Source organism: Hyaena hyaena, unplaced genomic scaffold, assembly GCF_003009895.1.
Source record: "Hyaena hyaena isolate Hyena2069 unplaced genomic scaffold, ASM300989v1 scaffold_621, whole genome shotgun sequence".
In the NCBI taxonomy this organism is placed as follows: domain Eukaryota; kingdom Metazoa; phylum Chordata; class Mammalia; order Carnivora; family Hyaenidae; genus Hyaena; species Hyaena hyaena.
In genome coordinates, this window is record NW_024081249.1 from 562327 (window position 1) to 583466 (window position 21140).

Here is a 21140-nt window from a genome sequence, read left to right on the forward strand (position 1 = left end):
TTTACTTAGCTGCCAGGGAATGATACTGCATATCTGCTACCAATCTTTGGATTATTATCTTAGTTCCAAAACTCCACACATACCCTTTTTTGGATCACTGCCTCAGTCAGAACTAGGCTTTCATCATCTACACCTGACACTAATGGTCTTGTCAAGGACTTAAAAAAAAAAAAAAGACAGTAGAGCCACTGATTTGAATGAAGTATATCCTATCATCATCTATTCTGAAATAATGAGTTTTTTTCATAATGATAACACAATCAATAACTTTCATTAATAAGTATTCACCAAAATACTCTTCAACAATACATTCACAGTACAAAATACTTTTAAACAAAATATTACCTGGCAATAAGCATAGTTTCCAAGAGCTTTATGAGCTTCATCAATAACTAGACACTTTATTTCAGCAGCCGGACAAGCTCCCCGAGAAAGATCATTTACCATGACTTGAGGTGTAAGAAAAAGGACTCTCTTACTCTGCCACATTTCCTTCCTGGTTAAAGCTTGAGTAGATCCTGTAAACAAAAGTAACATCCTACATTCTAAACACCAAGGCTGTTATCCTTAAAATATCTATAAACAATCTGGCCTAATTTCAGAACGCAGCCCTGCTTGGTAATCTGCCTTCAGACAAAACAATTTTAAAAATAATGGAAATGTTACATTATAAACTCTTCTGTGATCCAAATGACAATGCTGACTAAAACAAACAAAAACTAGCCTGTCTTTAGAGAATTCTTAACAAAATGGCATAATAGCTGCAGAGAAGTAAATTCTTCAACTGGGAAATCTTTCTGGGGAAAAAAGTCAGAAAACCTCATGTTCACTTACTAATGGGGTATACACACACAAACTTCAAAATCTTCCGACCAACTACCAGAAGTCTCTGCAAATTGAGTAAAGGAACCCTTTCGTTAGGGCTAGACTTGCTACAAGTAGATAATGTTTTAAGGGAGAGTATGCAAAAAATATGGATATTGTGATCTGGGGACTATTCCAAATGGGTCAGGAATTCCTTTAGTTCCATTTCCACCAGAAAGCGTGCTCTTAATTTCAAATTAGCCCATTCTTTCAAAAATACCTGTCATTTCGGCCATGTGGGACTGCGGGATACCCATCACTCGGTAGCAAGCCTCGATCTGTTGTGTCACCAAAGGTTTCGTTGGGGCCATGAAGACCACCTTCCCGGAAGGAAACCAGCGGTAGAAATTGTACATGACCACGGCGGCAATAAAGGTCTTCCCCAATCCAGTGGGCAGACACACCAGCGTGTTGCAGAACAGAGAGGTCCGGGCAATATGCAGCTGGTAGTCCCGCACTGGGCAATTAGTAGGGTAAATCCATAGGGCGCCCGCTGAGGTGCAGAAACCGCCATTCTCTAGACTCAGCTGCCGCTCTGCCTCGTACACTGCAACCAGCAATACATCATCGTCCGACTCCGGAGGAACCTCTGTACCCTCTGCCGCTGGAGGACAACATGCCCTGGAGATGCCGGGGCTCTGAGGTCGCTCAGGTCCAGAGTTGCAACCCGTAGCCCCAGCGGATCGAGAAAAACTTGAGCCCCACGTCTGGAAAAGCGTTTTTTGCCGTCCGCTCATTAGGCCGACAACCACCAAACGCTTCTCTCGGACGCTAGCAGTTGCAGCAGCTCAACCACCGTTCGGCTCCCCATTGGTTACCTTCGCACAAAACAGTGGAACGTGAAGCCGGAACTGCAGCTGGTTCACCTAGTTGAAACTACCGCCACTGAGTTTGCATTGGAAATATGATTGGCTGACTTCCCGGAAACCCTCGCGGCCTCGTGGAGACGCATGCGCATTGTTAAGGAGTTACTCTAAATTTGATCCGCAGTTCAGTCTCTTTACAGACTCTAAATCTAAGTTCCGTCCCGGAAGACTGCGTACGGGCCTCCTTGCTGAAGTGATAGTGCTTAAAATGATAAAAATAAATAACCTTGAGATACTAGGAACAACGGATACCCATATTTTGTAAATTTAACGTTTTTGAGTGTCTAACATTCCTTATTCCTTGTTGGTTGTAGTTTTAAGTAAGATGAGATGTCTCTTTTTCACAGTATTTGGAGAGGCAACCCATTATGTTAACAGTTTTATTAAGAGAGAGGCAAATGGTTTGGTCCTGTATTCGTTGGGAAATCTGAAAGAAAAAAATGAGGCTTTCTGGATACTCTACCATTACATCTTCATAAATGATACGTAGCAGTAAGCGTCGGTGTGGTACTATTCTATTCTAGCAATAGCTTTCTACCTCAGACTTGGATACGATTCCCGACTTCTCCACTCTAAACCTTGGCAACTTGGAGTAACCTCTGTAAATTTGTTTCCTCGTGCGTTGAGAAAAAGTACACACACATATCATGAGGCTATTTTGAACATTAATGTCACCTCATCATCAGCAAGCAGCATTCTGCATGTAGCTTCTTAATATCGTTTTATTTGCTCAAGTTTCTTGAACTTGCTTTTAGACAAACTTTTTCGTGCGTTTTTTATTTCTTGGGCGGGGAAAGAGAAAAGTTGTATTCGTTTAATTTGTTTTAAAAGGGAGATGGTGGGGCATATGTTCTAATGGACAAGGACTGAGCCAATCAGGTGTGAATTATTAGGCTAAAACGAGATGGAATGAGATTAGATTCTGAATGCCGTTGTTTTCTTGAAGCACGTAACATACAGACTAAAGACACAGCAGTCCGTCGTTAATACACAAATGGGAGTAATGGCTGGTAAATAAAAATCACTACCAACGATGATCACCTCACAATGGTTCCAGTTAAGAGCACATGACAGTTTTAGGTCATCTGCGTAGTCCGCCCCAAGGAACACTTCAGCGGGTTTATACCTGGACTCTACAAAGAAGCCCTCAAAGAACAGCCTTGACGTCACTCAAGGACAGGCCCCAATCCCGGCTGGTAGCGAGTGACCCCGCCCCCTCGAGCTCCAGGCGGAGTCCGCGCCACGCCCCGGGGGCGGGGCGATGCTGAAGCGAGGCGGGCTGGCTCAGTAAAGCAGAGGCAGCGGGGGAAGATGGCGGCGGCCGTTCCACAGCGGGCCTGGACCGTGGAGCAGCTGCGCAGCGAGCAGCTACCCAAGAAGGACATTATCAAGTTTCTGCAGGACCACGGTTCAGATTCGGTACCAGAGGCGGCGGGGCGGCCGGGCTGGTGCTGCTAAGGGACGCCTCACCCCCCCGGAGATGCCTGTACATTCCGTATTCCTCCGTGCCCCCGCCCTCGTCCTCCCGCGGTCGGTGGCCTGGAAGGCCGGAGAGGCCTCGCGTGCGCAGGGCAGCCATGCTCCCGCCTTTCCGGGCTGCCCGGTTGCGGCGGGGGGAACGGCTTTATTTCGGGGGGCTGGCAGGCAGCAATCGCATAATTAGGACCTCCTTGGGCCTGTTGAGTGAGGGTGGAAACCGTGGAAAAGAAAGAACCCAGGAAATACTGGGGGATGGGACGGGTGTCTGAGGACCGAGGACCTGGATGAGACGCTTGCAGGGGAGTGTAGGCTATTAGGGAAATGGGAAGGATTGTGAAGATTTTTGTGGGAACGGTATGTGCGATTTGCTGTTCTCATCAGTTACTAAATACTGAACAGTAGTGCGCGTAATTTTTAAAACTCTGTAGATTGCGGTTTACCTTTTAAAAATACCGACTATTCACATGACCTTTTCACCCTTTATACTTAGGGGCGTTACATACGCATTTAGGGTAGGGTCTCCCATTGTTACAAACCAACTAAGAAATGTATTTGGCATTCTTTATACTGTACACGCTGCATTTTTCAATATAGTCTCCATCTTAACCACCCGACTGTGGTCACAAGTGTTTTTTGTTTTGGTTTGTTTGTTTTTTGGGATTTTTTTTGTCAAACTTTTTTCACCCTGGAAATTAGTATCATTCATGCCTTTCTTAAACTGCTGAACTACTGTGTAATTTATGCACGCTGCATCCCCTCACTTATGACAAACAGAAGCAGCAGTATGGTTTCTCTACAATTTTTTAAGTTCTAAACTTGCATTAAAAATTTATTTTGGGGTTCTTCTGTGAGGACTCTGGTTTATTTTCATTTTCAGGTGTCTTGAAGAGGAAATAGTTACTCTCTAGCTTCCAGTTCCATACACCCATAAGTTAACTGACATCAGCAAATATTTATACATCTATAGCAAGAACTGTGCTCACTATCGGGGATACAGTATAAAAAGAAAGACCACGCCATTTTAGTGGAATTATTTTCTCTGAAGTCAGTTCATATTTCAAATGGAACATCAGAATAAACTAGGCCTATCATTCATTAACATTTAATGCCTCAGTACTGTACTTCATCAAATTCTTACAGAACCAGTCATCCCAATGTGAATTCTAATGTAAAACTGGCCCACGTGAGACAATTTCAAGAGACTGGAATTATCAGAATATTTTTTCATGTATTAACCTTTTGAGTCCATTTTCTCCACTTTTCATTCACATCCTTTAATCAGTCACTGTTCTATTAATCATAAGATATCAAGGAGATGTTTATATTTTGGATTTTTTTTTGTAATCTTGCTAAAGAAATCACAAGAATGCTGAAGCAGCTGATTACTTCCATTTAATCAAAATAGCCTTTCCCCATCCACTTATCGTTTATAACATTTCTCTAAGAGGGAGAGAGGAACACAGGAGGAAAAAAAATACAATAGTGATAGTATTAGAAAAGCTGCCTTATCAAAAGAAGATGCTAGAGGACAACTTCAAGAAAGTAGCAAAATGAAGATTCAAGGACCAGAAGGCAGAAAAGAAAGCAGAATAAAATAAGGAAAACAAAGACATGATTTTGAGATGAAGTTACATTTTGATGATTCAGTATTCAGTAGTAGTATTTTGGTGTCTGTCTGCCAGTTTAGTCTTTTATTTGAGACAAATGGAATTCTATTACTTTGAATTATTAAGCACATTATGTCATTAGTCCCAATAGCTGATATTTATTGAGTTCTGACCATGTGACAGGCTGTATGTAAAATGCATTAAATGGGTTGTTGCATTTGTCCTTAGAACAACCTTCTGACATAGATGCTGTTATTAATCTTCCACTCTGATACAGAAATGGCATCTTTAGGAAGGCTTACTCCCTTGATGATCTGACTCCTCAGCCCACATACTTAACCACTCTATATCCAGCATTGGCTAACCATGCTTCCCAGGGTGCTAACAATGGGTTACAGATTTGTCAAGATAGCTATGCCCAACATGGTTTGAGGCTCCCAGGGCCATGGCCAGTGGCATTGTCCAGTCACCAGAGTGTACTTGCTGTATAAATGTTCTGTGAGTTCCTTAATGGGAAGGAAAAGGGTGAGTTACAGTTCCACTCTTGTCAATTTTTATAAATACTCAATATTTTTAATCTTCCATAAATCTTGTTATGAAGTAGGACATAAATATGTTTATTTCATTTCTGTCATTAGTATTTCTATTGAAGGCATAATTGCTAACATAAAAGGTCATTTTCTAACATTTAGACCCTTATTACGTGAGGGAAATTATTCTAAGCAGCTTTCCTTTTTATAGTTTCTTGCAGAACATAAGTTATTAGGAAACATTAAAAACGTGGCCAAGACAGCTAACAAGGACCATTTGGTTACAGCCTATAACCATCTTTTTGAAAGTAAGGTGAGTATTGTTACATTTTATTACCAAAATAATATTTTAGATATTTTATTTGCAAAAAGAAGTTTTAAATTTATTTGCAAAATATGTTTTAAGTTTTTCCACCTGCAGTTTTTCTTAACTCTAATCATAAGTAGACTAGCTGTCAAATCTAGCAAAGCTCATCTGTAGTATGGAAAGATGTTTTAGTATTTTAAGGAACCAAATTCTTAAAAATAATTCCCTATAGTTTAAATTCAGACAAGTAAGCACACTGAAAGGTTAAAATCCAAAGTAAGTTCCATTTCATTTATGAATTTAAAATCTCAGATTTAGGCTGAGACTTTAGAAAAACAAATTTTAAATTCTCTGGTATTTCATTTTATTCTGAAATGACAAAGCACAGAGTCATTGTTAAGGAGCTGTGTGAATGGTATTCATATTTGAGTCTGAGTTGGCCTTTCTAAAGCTTTGATTTCAGAATTTATATTGTAAGATACTTTGAGGGTCATATTTGTTGATTAAAATGCTAATCAAACTAATCAATGCTAATCAGGATCATAATTTATTGATTAAAATTAAGATTTTTCTTAAGCCATTTCATTTATTTACATTTGAATTATGTAGCCTATAATCATGGTGCAGATGTTTATTCATTTGAAAGGTTGAAAATATAGATGTTCCCTTCTAGTTTTTGACCTCTCCTGAATATGGTAAACATTAGAGTATTTTCCTTACAGCGTTTCAAGGGTACTGAAAGTATAAGTAAAGTGTCTGAGCAGGTGAAAAATGTGAAGCTTAATGAAGATAAACCCAAAGAAACCAAGTCTGAAGAAACTCTGGATGAGGTTTGTATAGAGTATTATTTTATTTCTCATGTGAATTTGAGAAAAGTATTTGCTTACAGCACTGATTTCTCCTAGTAAGGAGTGGTTGAGTATGGGCACTTCTCAGTGAACCAAACATTGATTTGGAGTGTGTTCTCTCCCTTAGGTGTAGTGAATCACAAAAAAACACCTAAGAACCAGTGTTTTACAGTTAATAAGTCTTTCCTGTAAAACCTCTAGCTTTGTATTTTATATTTCCTCTGTCTGACCAGAAATTCTAAGCTTCCAAAGCCATTTTAAGGTCCTGATTGTATAGCCAAGTTGGACTGAGTGAAAGAAACTTCACCATGACTATTTTTAGCTTTTTCTAATATACATGGTATTCTTGGCGATAGATATAGTCTGGGCTTGGCTGCAGGGTATGGAGTCATCTGTTTCATCTTTCCCAACATAGGTTTTACATTCTGGTACAAATGTTTGAAGAACCAGATTAAACCACTTCTGCAAATGGACACCCTCAGTAGAGCCAAGAACAGCACTTAGAACAGCCACAGTAAAGCTGAATAATTACAGTCTTAACATTTCTGATAATACCTTGCTAACCAAGCTCACTCATTCCTGGCACTTAGTACCTAAGATAATAATCTAATAGTAATAATAATATTCCTCAGATCTTATAAAGAGGTGGGACCTAATGATGAAAGTATAGTATTTGGATATTTGTGGACACAATATAAGTTCAGGTATAGAATTATAGAACTAAAGCTAGTTAATTTATATGGTATTTTCCTATTGATTGAAAAGCACAAATTAGGGGCGCCTGGGTGGCTCAGTCAGTTGAGCATTCAACTTCGGCTCAGGTAATGATCTCACAGTTCATGGGTTTGAGCTCCACATCGGGCTCTGTGCTGACAGCTCAGCACCTGGAGCCTGCTTCAGACTCTGTGCCCTATTCTCTCTCTGCCCCATTCCTGTTCATCCTCTGTCTCTTTCTGTCAAAAATAAATTGGGGCGCCTGGGTGGCTCAGTCGGTTAAGCATCCCACTTGGGCTCGGGTCATGATCTCACAGTTCGTGAGTTTGAGCCCCGTGTCAGGCTTTGTGCTGACAGCTAGCTCAGAGCCTGAAGCCTGCTTCAGATTCTGTATCTCCCTCTCTCTCTGACCCTCCCCTGCTCACACTGTCTCTCTCTCTCTCAGAAATAAAGCATTATAAAACATAATAAGTAAATAAAACATTAAAAAATTTAAAAAAGTAAAGCACAAATTAATATTTGTGGGTATGTACACTAATGCACTTTTGAGGTTTATCACATCTGATTTGACAACTGTTATATGTACTGGGAAAATACTGAGCAGCTACTCAAGTAAATAAAGGCCTAATAATTACTAAAAGGATTCCAAAGGCACTTGGCAAAATAGTTTACCTTCCAGATTCTCTGAATCTTTAATGTTTTCCTTCTCATGTGTCCCTCAGAACTAATGCTCTCAAACATTTTTAAATCTTTCAAATCTTCTCTTGAAATCTTTTTTTTCAAATCTTCATTCCTCCTTGATTTTCAAGCATTTCAAGTCTGCAGACCTAGAGTATTGGAAAATTCACTGATCTGCCTTCACTCTCTTTCTTCCTCCATCTAGTCCCAAAATAGTTTTCTAGTAAAATGTATAAGTTTTACTTAAGTAAAATAGTACTTTGTGAACCATACCTTGCTTAGAAATCTGTAGTAATTCTGTACTGTCTAGAACTGTGCTGTCCTGAAATTGTAGTCCCTAGCCTTATGTAGCTACTGTGCCTTTTGTGGCAACTCCAAATTAAAATGTGCTTTCAGTGTGAAATACACACTCCGTTTCAGAGGCTTACCATGTTTTTTTTTTGTTTTTTTTTTTAAAGAGTTTATAATCTATCTTTTATATTGTTGAAATACTGAAGTATTATTTTGAGTGTAATGGTTTTATGTGGCAACTAGAAAACGTAAAATTAATTTGTGGTCCTCTTTGTATTTCTGTTGGACACCATTCTTGGCATTCAGAGTCTTCCATTTTCTGCCCAGCTCCATATTTACTACTTTGGAAGAAATGTTCTTCTTTAACCACAAATGTTTGCTCATTGCCTACTAAACTACCCATTCCCACTCTCATACTTTTATTTCTTTAATAAAAAGAAAGAGAAAGATTAATGTGTCTTTCTCTTTAAGTCCCCTATTTGTCAGTTCCATGTCACTTTTAAGAACCAGGTCATGGGTTCATCACTTCCTCTGAATTTTTCACCATCCCAGATTTTACTTAACTGTATAAATTCCTGTAACACATGGTATCTAATTATTTGTTTCTACCTTATTTATTTTAATGTAAAGAACCTGTCTAATACCTCTACTGGACTTTAAAGAAATTAGTCATCATCAATAATTTATTTTCTATTATGTGTTTAATAATGTTAAGGAAAGTTTTCAAGTAATTCCAATGAATATTGGACAAGAGAAAGTATAAGATAGTGCGGGCACTCACACTCAGCAGTCAGAAATAACCATAAAAATACTTTAGCTAAAAATTGAGATTCATCCTCTACAATGTCTTCACATCTAATCATCATCGAATTCTGTTGATTTTGCAGTAAATGTATCTCAGAAGTGTTTTATCTGGTGTAGATCCAGACTACTATACTAACCTCTTCCTAACAAGTCTCCCCACTTCCACCTTGATTTCATATCCATTCCTCACTAGGTCACAGTGCTCTGTTGGGACGCCTACGTGGCTCAGTCAGTAGAGCATTGGACTCTTGATTTCGGCCCAGCTCATGATCCCAGGTTTGTGGGATTGAGCCCTGTGCAAGGAGCCTGCTTAGGATTCTCTATATCCCTCTGCCCCTCTCCCCTACTCGTGCACCCTCTGTCTCTCTGTAAAATAAAAAAAATAAAAAAAAAAAACCACGAATTTGATTCTCTTAACTTCTGTTTAAAACTCTTAATTGGCTGTTCAGTGACCTGAAGATTTAAAGAAAAAAAACAAAACCGTTTCTTAATTTATGCTACCTATCTTTCCATCCTCCTCTCATTTCCTTCCATTGCCTCATTCATTTCTCCCTCGCAGACTCTACTCTTCTTATGCTGTTCCCTGCTGTGAAAATGCTCTTCTGTGTTATAAACCTCTCCCTGGCTGTAGCCTCTACTGGGTTAGGTCACTGTGTCCTTCTCATCTTAGCACTTTGTTCTCCCCCTCCTTAGGTCTCATAACCCACGTAATTATACACATGACTATATTCTCTGCTAGAGTGAGGGTCAGGACCCTGTCTGCCACCTCACCCTATGTATCTCCAGTTTCTAACACATAGAACATGTTCAAATATTTCTTAAATGAATAATAGGAATAATGATGTAACATACTTTAATTTTTAGAGGCTATAATGTTATCCAGGTAACTGAAATTACAATGATTACTCTCACAGTTCTGAACTAAAGAAATTGCTGCAAAGCCAAGAAATTATCTAAAAGCTAGGTCCATTCAAGTATATAACTTAGGTATAGTCTTGGGACTGATCTGACCTCTCACCATGACCCAATCAGGTTCTTGCAGTGAAATACAAAATCAGATCATATAACTAGAACAGCATTTCATAAAATGTGTTATATAGGTCCCAGAAGGTCCAGGTTGTTTTCTAGCATCATCAAAACCTGTGCTTTCTCTCACCTTGAAGATTCACAGTGCATATTAGCTGATGACAGCTCTGAGAAATCATGTAGAATAGAGGCATATTTAACTTGAACGTAGTGCTTCCTAAACAATTATGGCAGACCCCTTTTCTTCTAACAATGATAATAATACTAAGCAGTGAATGGTCTGTAAAAGACACTTTGTGAAACACTGAAATGGATGCCATCCATGAGCAGACTGGTGCCTTCACCATTAAGTCTGAGCCATAATCACCAATTTAATGGGGGGATTTTTTGCATTATTCTAGGACCTAGATTTAATGTAGGTAACACAGCATGGCCAAATAACTTGGGACAACAATTGGGAAAACAATAAAATGAAGTTAAGATATAAAATGTAGTTCTTATTCACTAATCATACCTTATCCATTCAAATAGTTACATGTGATTTCTTTAATGAAGTCTTAAGATATTCTGATACTCTCACATAAAAAAATTTAGTCATTCTCATATTATCACTTTTTGTCAAGTCAACTATGTATTTTTTTAACCCTTTATTTTTCTGATATAAAAATAACATGCTATTTTTCAAATAGAAAATAAAAGTATAGAGAATACATAATTCCCACAGCTAGATACATTTCAGGATTTTTTTTTTTTTTTTTTTAATGTTTTTTATGCATTTCTAGAAGAGAGAGAGAGAGAGACAGCGTGAGCAGGGGAGGGTCAGAGAGAGAGGGAGTCACAGACTGAAACAGGCTCCAGGCTCCGCACTGGCAGTCAGCACAGAGCCCGACGCGGGGCTCGAACCCACGAACCGCGAGATCATGACCTAAGCGAAAGTCGGACGCTTAACCGACTAAGCCACCCAGGCGCCCCCATTTCAGGATGTTTTGAATATTTTCTAAGGGTTTATTTATTTTGAGATATTACTATAGTTAGAAATTTCTATTTTTTCACTTTATAAGAATTTTTCCACATTATAAAAAAACAGTATTAGATTACCATAAGCATGTGGTAATGTCACAGTGGTTATTTTTGCCACTGTGGATAATATGTATTGAATAACTGCATAAAGATTTTTGTCCTTAGCTTCAAATTACTTCTTGGGCATATATTTGTATAAATAGAATTATTATTTTATTTATTGCATTTCTAATATTTCTAAATTGCATTCCAAAGAGATAGCACCAGTTTACACTGCTACTAATAGACACCTGACCATTTCTAGTAGCAGTTTTTGATTAAAACAAGCTTGGAACGGGAGTGTCAGGGAGGAAGTTAATGCTTGCTTTTTTTTTTTTTTTTTTAATTTTTTTAATGCTTTATTTATTTCTGAGAGAGAGACAGCATGAGCAGGGGAGGGTCAGAGAGAGGGAGACACAGAATCCGAAGCAGGCTCCAGGCTCTGAGCTAGCTGTCAGTGCAGAACCTGATGCAGGGCTCGAACCCACGAGCCGTGAGATCATGACCTGAGCCGAAGTCAGACCCTCAACCGACTGAGCCACCCAGGATCGACTGAGCTACTCAGGCGTCCCAGTGCTTACTTTTATAATACACATTGTACTCGAGTTGTAGCTGTAACATTCTTTTGATTTAGGGAGGCATCCTAGCTTTAGGTGAAAAGTGCTCATTCTTAGGCTCTAAATTAAATAGAGCTTTATACTATCCAGGCGTTACCTTCTAAACAAAAGATGGAAAAAAGGCTGCCATGTTGCTGTAAAGTTAAATGAATTGACATTAAGTAAAATGATTTGTGTAGTATCTAAAGTTCCATATGAGTTTTTATAGTAAGGTGGTTAAGAGCCTGGGGCTCATATACAGGCTGCCTGGTTTCCAGTCCTACTCAGCCACTTAGGAGCCAGTTGCTTAACCACTGTATCCTTATGTTTCCTTTTTTGTAAAACAAGAGTAATAGTACCTAACTCATAAGGCAGTAACAATTAAGAGTTAATTCATGTAAACCATTTGAGTAGTGCCCAGCACATAAAGGGTGCTCAGTAATTGCTATTTTAAGTAATATTAGTAGAAGTTAACTGTCATCAATACTATTATTTGAGGTATTTAGGCATAGTAGAAAGAACAAGACCTTTGGATTCAGATAAACCCAACCCTATATTCATTCTCTACTACACATTAGCTCTGTTGCACAAATTCCCAAAACCTCACTCTGTCTCTTCATCTGCAAAAATACAAGTAGGTGATTAAGGGTCTCCAGAGGATTAAGAGTAAGTAGGATGGTATGTGTTATGTGACTGGCAAGTATTAGGTGTTCAGTGTTTCTTGTTTTCTTTCCATTATTAAATGTTTCATAGTGTAAAATTCTTTTTTTAAATGTTTATTTATTTTGAGATAGAGTGAATGAGCACACATGCACAAGCGGGGGAGGGGTAGAGAGAGAAAGGGAATCCCATGCAGGCTCCTCGCAGAGCCCCGTGTGGGGCTCAATCTCACAAATTGTGAGATCATGACCTGAGCCAAAATCAAGAGTCAGACACTTAACCAAGCCACCCGGGTGCCTCGGTGAAGTGTAAAATTGTATATATATATATGTATATAAATAAAGTTCTTATTTTAATTCTAGTTAGCATACAGTGCTGTATTTGTTTCAGGTGTACAATATGATACAATTCAATTACTGTATTCAAGTACAATTCAAAGTACCATAGTATAGTAATTCAGTACATTCATACATTTTGGTGCTCATCACCAAAAGTACACTTCTTAATCTTCATCGCCTATTTAACCCATTCTTCCTCCAAACCTCCCCTGTATTACCCATCAGTTTGTTATCTATAGTTAAGAATCTGTGTCTTGGTTTGTGTGTGTGTGTGTATGTCTCATTTTTTTCCCTTTGCTTAAATTCCACATAAGTGCAGTCATTTGTTTTTGTCATTTCTGGCTTATTTCACCCTCTAGCTCCAGCCATCTCATTGCAAATGGCAAGAATCCGGGTTTTTTTGTTTGTTTTTTTAATGTTTTTTTTTTTTAATTTCTAGGAGAGAGAGAGAGAGAGACAGCGTGAGCAGGGGAGGGTCAGAGAGAGAGGGAGTCACAGACTGAAACAGGCTCCAGGCTCTGAGCTGGCAGTCAGCAGAGCCCGATGCGGGGCTCAAACCCACGAACCACGAGATCATGACCTAAGCGAAAGTCGGACGCTTAACCGACTAAGCCACCCAGGCGCCCCAAATTTCGGTTCTTTTTATGACTGTGTATGTCATTGCATACATAGACTACATCTTCTTTATCCATTCACCAATCACTGGATACTTGGGCTGCTTCCTTATCTTGGTTATTGTAAATAATGCTGCAGTAAACATAGGGGTGCATGTATCCCTTTGAATTTATGTTCTTGTATACTTTGGGTAGATACCCAGTAGTGCAATTGCTATTTTTAACTTTTTGAGGAACCCCCATATTGTTTTCCACAATGGCTGCATTCCTACCAACTGTGCAAGAGGACGTTCCCCTCTGTCCACATCTTTGCCAGCACCTGTTGTTTCTTGTGTTTTGATTTTAGCCATTCTGACAGGTGTGAGGTAGTAGCTCATTGTAGTTTTAACTTGCATTGCCCTGATGGTGAGTGATGTTGAGTATCTTTTCATGTGTCTGCTGGCCATCTGGGATGTCTTCTTTGGAGAAATGTCTATTCATGTCTTCTGCCTTTTTTAAACTGGATTTTTTGGGGGTGTTGAGTTTTATATGTTCTTTATATATTTTGGACACTAACCATTTATCAGATATGTAATTTGCAATATCCTCTCCCATTCCGCAGGTTGCCTTTTAGTTTCATTGACTGTTTCCTTTGCTGTGCAGAAGCTTTTTATTTTGATGTACTCCCAAGAGTTTACTTTTGCTTTTATTTTCCTTCAGGAAATAGATCTAGAAAGAAGTTGCTATAGCTGAAGTCAGAGACCTTACTGCCTATGTAGTCTTCTAGGATTTTGATGGTTTCAAGTCTCAAATTTAGATCTTTAACCTATTTTGAATTTATTTTTGTGTGTGCGAAAGTGGTCCCGTTTCATTCTTTTGCATGTTGCTGTCCAGTTTTCCCAACACCATTTGTTGAAGAAACTGTCTTTTTCCATTGGATATTCTTTCCAGTGGACTTTATTCTTTATTAATGGACTGTATAATTGTGGGTTTATTTCTGGATTGTCTATTCTGTTCCATTGATCCGTGTCTCTCTTTGTGCCAGTACCATACTGTCTTGATCACTACAGCTTCATAATGCAACTTGATGTCCAGAATTGTGGTATAACCAGCTTTGCTTTTCTTTTTCAAGGCTGCCATTGCTATTTGGGGTCCTTTGTGGTTCCATACAAACTCTAGGATTGTTTATTCTAGTTCTGTGAAAAATGCTGTAGTTTGATAGGGATTACATTAAATTTGCATACTGCTTGGGAAGTATGGACATTTTAACAATATTCTTCTAATCCATGAATAGGGAATGTCTTTCCCTTTATGTCCTTTCAGTTTCTTTCATCAGTGTTTTATAGGCCTTTCACCTCTGTGTTTAGGTTAATTTCTGGGTATCTTATTTTGGGTAAAATGGAAATTAGATTGTTTTCTTAATTTCTCTTTCTGCCGTTTCATCATTGGTATATAGAAATGCAACAGGTTTCTGTACATTGATTTTGTATCCTGCGACTTCACAGAATTCATTTATCATTTCTAGCAGTTTTTTGCTGGAGTCCTGGGGTTTTCTATATAAATTCTATATACCCCCCCTTTTTTTGTTATTTCATTTTGTTCTTAAGTTTGAATAAGAAATTGCTTTTCTTGGTGCCGCCTGGGTGGCTTAGTCGGTTAAGCGTCCGACTTTCGCTTAGGTCATGATCTCATAGTTCGTGGGTTTGAGCCCCACGTCGGGCTCTGTGCTGACTGCCAGCTCAGAGCCTGGAGCCTGTTTCAGCCTGTGACTCCCTCTCTCTCTGACCCTCCCCTGCTCACGCTGTCTCTATCTCTCTCCTAAAAATAAATAAAACATTAAAAAAAAAAATTAAAAAAAAAAAAATTGCTTTTCTCCCAGGAGGAACGTGGGTGGGAGGGATGGTGAAATAGGTGAAGGTGATTAAGAGTACATTTATCATGATCAGTGCTAATATACAGAATTATTGAGTCATTATATTATACACCTGAAATTAACATAAAACTACATGCTAACTCTACTGGAATTTAATAATTTTCAAAAGATTTGTAAAAATAAAAATTGAGGGGCGCCTGGGTGGCTTAGTCGGTTAAGCGTCCGACTTTCGCTTAGGTCATGATCTCGCAGTTTGTTGGTTCGAGCCCCTCGTCGGGCTCTGTGCTGACTGCCAGCTCAGAGCCTGGAGCCTGTTTCAGCCTGTGACTCCCTCTCTCTCTGACCCTCCCCTGCTCACGCTGTCTCTATCTCTCTCCTAAAAATAAATAAAACATTAAAAAAAAAAATTAAAAAAAAAAAAATTGCTTTTCTCCCAGGAGGAACGTGGGTGGGAGGGATGGTGAAATAGGTGAAGGTGATTAAGAGTACATTTATCATGATCAGTGCTAATATACAGAATTATTGAGTCATTATATTATACACCTGAAATTAACATAAAACTACATGCTAACTCTACTGGAATTTAATAATTTTCAAAAGATTTGTAAAAATAAAAATTGAGGGGCGCCTGGGTGGCTTAGTCGGTTAAGCGTCCGACTTTCGCTTAGGTCATGATCTCGCAGTTTGTTGGTTCGAGCCCCTCGTCGGGCTCTGTGCTGACTGCCAGCTTAGAGCCTGGAGCCTGTTTCAGTCTGTGACTCCCTCTCTCTCTGACCCTCCCCTGCTCACGCTGTGTCTCTCTCTCTCTCCTAGAAATAAATAAAACATTTAAAAAAATAAAATAAAAATTGAGCTTAATATTGGTAAATTGCCTTTTAAAGATTAGTTTCTTTAATGTATCATAATGAACAATATTTGAAATAGTAATAAATAATAATTGCACTGATAAATACCAAACACCATATTATGGGAAGCAGGACACAACCCAACCTGTAATGAGCTTTTTTTAGCATTATAAAATCTATGATGATTTTTATGTAGGATATATAAAATAGTTCAAATAAGTAATATTATATTTGACATTAGTATTTGTAAGGCAATAACAAAGGCACAAAAATAATTCTTGCTTCTTTATTGACCATATTTACCATCCATATACATTTCAGTTTATCAGTAATAAAGTGATACTTTATCAGTTTTAAAATACTGCAAAAAAAAAACTTGCTTTCCTCACATGTATGGAATCACTGCTGATTAGGTTAGCCTTTAACTTTTAAAAAAGACCCACATGATCCTACTTTATTCTAGGAAATATGCCTGCTATGATCATTTAATTTTTTCTTTTTAATGTTTTGTTTTTGAAGAGAGAGAGATAGAGCACTAATGGGGGAGGAGGGAGACAGAGGACCATAAGCTGGCTCTGCAGAAACAGTAGCAAGCCTGATGCAGGGCTCGAACTCATCAACTGTGAGATCATGATCTGAGCTAAAGTTGGACACTCAACTGACTGCACCACCCAGGTGCTCCATGTGACGGTAATCTCTATAGGTAATTCTGTTCATTGTGTGAATTTATTTTGAAGTTCAGAAACCAATGGAGCATTACTGTATTCATCCTAATTGGATATAATAAAAATATTCTGTAATGTCAGTTATTGGTGCTAAACAACTCAAATCTTTTAAAAATGTCAGTTATTAATGTGTTAATAATGTCAGTTAATAATAGTTAATAATGTCACATTATTTAATCCCTTATGACTTTATAGGAATTAAATAGTAATGATATTTCTGACCTTGGAAAATAACAGGATTTATTTCATGGTTTGTTAATTAACAGAATTTTGTCAAAAGAACATTGGTTTCCAGAGAGACTGGAAGCTACTTGAAATTATTGAGGCTATTTACTAATATTCTTACCATAGACGTGCAATGAGTTGGTGGGTTTTTTTTTTAACTCAGAGGTGAACCCGAAGCAAAATAGTTTGTTGCCAAATCTTTGAAACTCTGTGACCATACTTCAGTCCCAGTTGGCAGTATTAGAATTCTTTTGGTCATCCTGAAGGATGTGAGTTAGTAACTCTTGTTTTTGTTTTTAGGGTCCACCAAAATATGTGAAATCTGTTCTTAAAAAAGGAGATAAAACCAACTTTCCCAAAAAGGGAGATGTTGTTCACTGCTGGTATACAGGAACACTACAGGATGGGACTGTTTTTGATACTAATGTTCAAACGAGTAAGTCTAAATGTAATCTTATCTTTTTAGCTATAAAGCATTGCAAAATATTTGTGTGGTACATGAGCAGTTGGCTGTACCTTTCTCTTGGCTGTCAGTTTTTCCAGAAGTCTTTTGCACCTGTGACTTAATTGGAAGAGGTCTTCTGTTCACTATTGGCTGGGTGAATAAATAGGTCTTGGTCATTGGGAAGCAAAAAATAAAGAAGCTTAGTCTATCTAAACTTGGTTAACGTCCCAAAGTAAGGCTTTCGTATTTCATTATAAAAGGCAAAATAGTGTGCTATTTAAGTGGTAAATATAGATCCTTCTCCTCTGCCTTATAGACCATAACTATATGTAAAGATAAGAGTTTTCTGAATTTTTATTTATTTTCAAACGCATAGTAAGTTCTAAAATCAATTTAAAGACTTAAGTCAGTTTTTCCAATGTAACTTAATTTCATCATGCATTATAAGGAAAATTTGTTTTACAGGTTCAAAGAAGAAGAAAAATGCCAAGCCTTTAAGTTTTAAGGTTGGAATAGGCAAAGTTATCAGAGGAGTAAGTAAAAAATGGCAATGAATCAATAGATGTTGTGGCACATGCTATTTGTGGTATATGATGCCATAAAGATTTAGGATTGGGGATATGATGAAAGCAGTCTTTGGAGTCTAACAAATCAAATGCTATCATTGCTAACTGATTTGGCACAATTTTTCTGGGCCTTGGTTATGGACAACACAGCCTTCCTCAAGGTTGCTAAAACAATTAAATGAGCATAATTGCAGCGAGACTCAAATATTATTTTCTTCAATGCCTACCCTTTTAAATATTTTTTTCATCATCAAGTAATTCTTTGTCAGAAAGATTGGCTTTCTAAATTTATCTTTTAGATTCCTTTAGGGGTGCCTGGGTGGTTCAATTGGTTAAGCGTCCAGCTTCAGCTCAGGTCATGATTTCTTGGTTCGTGAGTCTGAGCCCCATATTTGGCTTTGTCCTGAAAGCTGAGAGCCTGGAGCCTGCTTTTGATGGTCTCCCTCTCCGTGCCCCACTCCCACTTGCGCTCTGTCTCTTTCTCTCAAAAAAACCTCAAAAAAATTTTTTTAAGTTTCTTATAAAATGTTACATAGTTGTACTATTTATACATGATAGAGAAAGGTAAAATATGTTTCACTGGAATACTTACTCATAGAAGAAAAAGTTTATTCTGAGTTTTTTCACTTTTCACAACCGAGGTTCAAATACCAGAAAATTTTTCAAACGTAAGCATGCCTTTTTTACCTACCCTTACATGTGAGAGGTTAACAGAAGGAATGAGAAAAGGGGAAGGTGGGCTTGAGCTGCAGTGACCACTGCAGTGTACAAAAGGGGGTAATGGATAGCAGGATTATCAGCTTCACTGAAGCTGTCATTCTAGGGCCCATTTATTATTACATTGTCTTTATTCACAACATCAAACGTTATAACTGAAATGCCTATTCAGGTGCACTTATGAGAATCCTCAGTGTTCTTCTTAATATTGTGGTAAGTTATAAAATACAGCTCAATCATAACAAGAGCCTAAAATAGCATATAAAACATCTTCAAACTAAAGGTTTGAAAATAACTTAAACTGCTACCTGATTGTACCTAGTTGATACTAACAATACACAAAACTGATCAGTTATTCTATTTCTATGATTAATTGCTTGTCTATTTCTTCTAGTGAACCATATTCTTATTTGCCATTATGTAACAGATCTCTATCCCTTGAGCTTTATGTGACTGACATTTCAACAGAGTGTATGATATCAGTCATATATTTTATCTTTGCATCCTGTTGATTTAACTGTTTTTGGTAACTGGCTTTAAGACCTAGGGTGCCTGGCTGGCTCAGATGGTAAAGCATGCAACTCTTGATCTTGGGGTCATGAGTTTGAGCCCCATATTGGGGGCAGAGTTTAGTTAAAATACATACATATATAGATGTATGTATATATGGTTTTTTGTTGTTTTGCATTGAGGAACTAAAGGACAAAGATTCACCCAAGGACATTACCTTAGAATATATTGAAATCCAGTGATGGAATGCTTTTTGGTATATACTGTTTTCTACTTTTACATGTAGTTTTTGCAAATTATCATTAGTATTTCATGTTCTTGCCTTTAGTGGGATGAAGCACTCTTGACCATGAGTAAGGGAGAAAAGGCTCGACTAGAAATTGAACCAGAATGGGCTTATGGAAAGAAAGGACAGCCTGATGCCAAGTATCCTTTTCTCCTTTGTGAGTAAAAAAAAAAACAAAACATGAAGACCATCTGAAGGTATAAAAGATGCTACCTAGGTTAATTTCCTGATCAGGAATCCCATCCAGACCTGTATTCCTGATACTTAGATGCTTTTGTATACACACCACCAATACAGACAGAAGTCAATATGTGTTATTAGTACAAAGTATCCAAACCTGAGCTAGAACAGAATTTACCTTTCTGTCCTTTTTAATTTGTTCTTGATTTTTAAGAGGTAAATGGTGAGGTTTAAGTTTTTGTCTTTGAAAGGCAATTGTTACTGTTTGAAAGATTTACTTAAAGGAGTTAAGATGTCCAGTACAAACAACTGTAGAAAATTATAGGATACAAGCATGGCTCGTGGTAATTTTATGCTGCAGTATAATTTCAGGCAATTAAATGGGTACTCAAAGCTTAGCAGTGGAACATATGTTGGGGATTACCAGTTGTGAAATTTAAGGAGACCATGGGTCCAACACAGTATAAGCATCTGTGATCACTACTAATGACAATACTTCTCTGATAGACACAGTCTGTGAAAATTAAACAAAAACAAAACAAACAAAAAAAAAAACCCTGGCTCCTGATCATTATGATCAGAACAATTCAGTAACTAAGTGAGAAGGTAGTTTTTTCTGTTATTGGTTCCATTCCCATTGGACTAGTAGGATCAGTTAGAATAACTTTTAAAAAACATAGAATTTCTCTCCAGTTGTATCAGTTAAAATTATTTAGAAGTATATAATAGCCCTTTTCTACGCCCATCAAAATTAGATGGCCCAACTACAGCAAATATCAAAAAAAAAAAAAAATATATATATATATATATATATATTTTTTTTTTTAAAGCACTGAGTAGCCATCTTCATTAGGTAGTGGCTAACTTGGGAGTATTGGTGAGGCATCCAGGTAAGGAAGATTCTAGTCCAAGCTCAACTTATCTAGTCAGCCTATACTGGTAGGTTTTGATCACCATTCACAAAGATACTTTTAGGAACCACTAGGCTAGTGTAATATGTATTAGCCTCTCAATCATTCATAAAGCCCTTCCCTTTGAAGTTAATACCCATATCTATTATGTATAATTCTAATTTTAGACTGAGGTTATTGTGAGTGAAAGAAGCAGCAATTTTTATTAAATTTGCCTTGACTTCTGCAACAGAATTCCACCAAATGCAAAACTCATTTTTGAAGTGGAATTAGTGGATATTGACTGAAATAGCAATGCTTCTGATATAAAGACATTAGCAACAATAAAACATGGCCTTGAAGAAACTTATGTAACTAGAGCTGGTTACTGTTGTAGTGGAAGAATCAACTGGAAAATTCAAGAATGCAGATATTGTTTACCCAGTCCCCAAGTTTTAATATATGTAATCCATTATAATTCCCTAAAGTTTGAAATATTTTACTACAGCTGTGTAAAATATTGGCTAAGGAGAACTGACTTCCTTTTACCTCATGTTGTAAACTAAAAGGCTCAATAAAATATATTCAGTCTCTTGATTTATTTGGTGTTAACAGATA

At 37.7% G+C, this 21140-nt stretch overlaps 2 protein-coding genes across 3 annotated transcripts in view; one reads left to right on the plus strand and one right to left on the minus strand.

Moving 5' to 3' along the window:
* Window positions 1-1963, minus strand: part of FANCM (FA complementation group M) — a 63500-nt gene extending 61537 nt beyond the window's left edge. Inside the window, exons 1-2 of the mRNA XM_039257425.1 lie at window positions 1085-1963; window positions 346-518 (exon numbers count right to left, since the gene is read on the minus strand). Of these exons, the coding sequence (XP_039113356.1) occupies window positions 346-518; window positions 1085-1601 (690 nt within the window). The 5' untranslated portion in view covers window positions 1602-1963. The remainder of the gene's footprint in view (window positions 1-345; window positions 519-1084) is intronic.
* A 1007-nt stretch (window positions 1964-2970) lies between these two features.
* FKBP3 (FKBP prolyl isomerase 3) lies at window positions 2971-21123 on the plus strand. 2 transcript variants are annotated; one of them, XM_039257422.1, is made up of 7 exons: window positions 2971-3149; window positions 5558-5659; window positions 6376-6483; window positions 17229-17364; window positions 17839-17906; window positions 19495-19592; window positions 20776-21123. In XM_039257422.1, exons 1-7 carry the CDS (start codon window positions 3042-3044, stop codon window positions 20828-20830), a joined length of 675 nt encoding a protein of 224 aa, XP_039113353.1. In that variant the 5' UTR covers window positions 2971-3041; the 3' UTR covers window positions 20831-21123. The 2 variants fall into 2 exon arrangements, with proteins under 2 accessions (XP_039113353.1, XP_039113354.1); XM_039257423.1 differs by lacking the exon at window positions 2971-3149 and adding an exon at window positions 3314-3563.
* The last annotated feature ends 17 nt before the right edge of the window (window positions 21124-21140 follow it).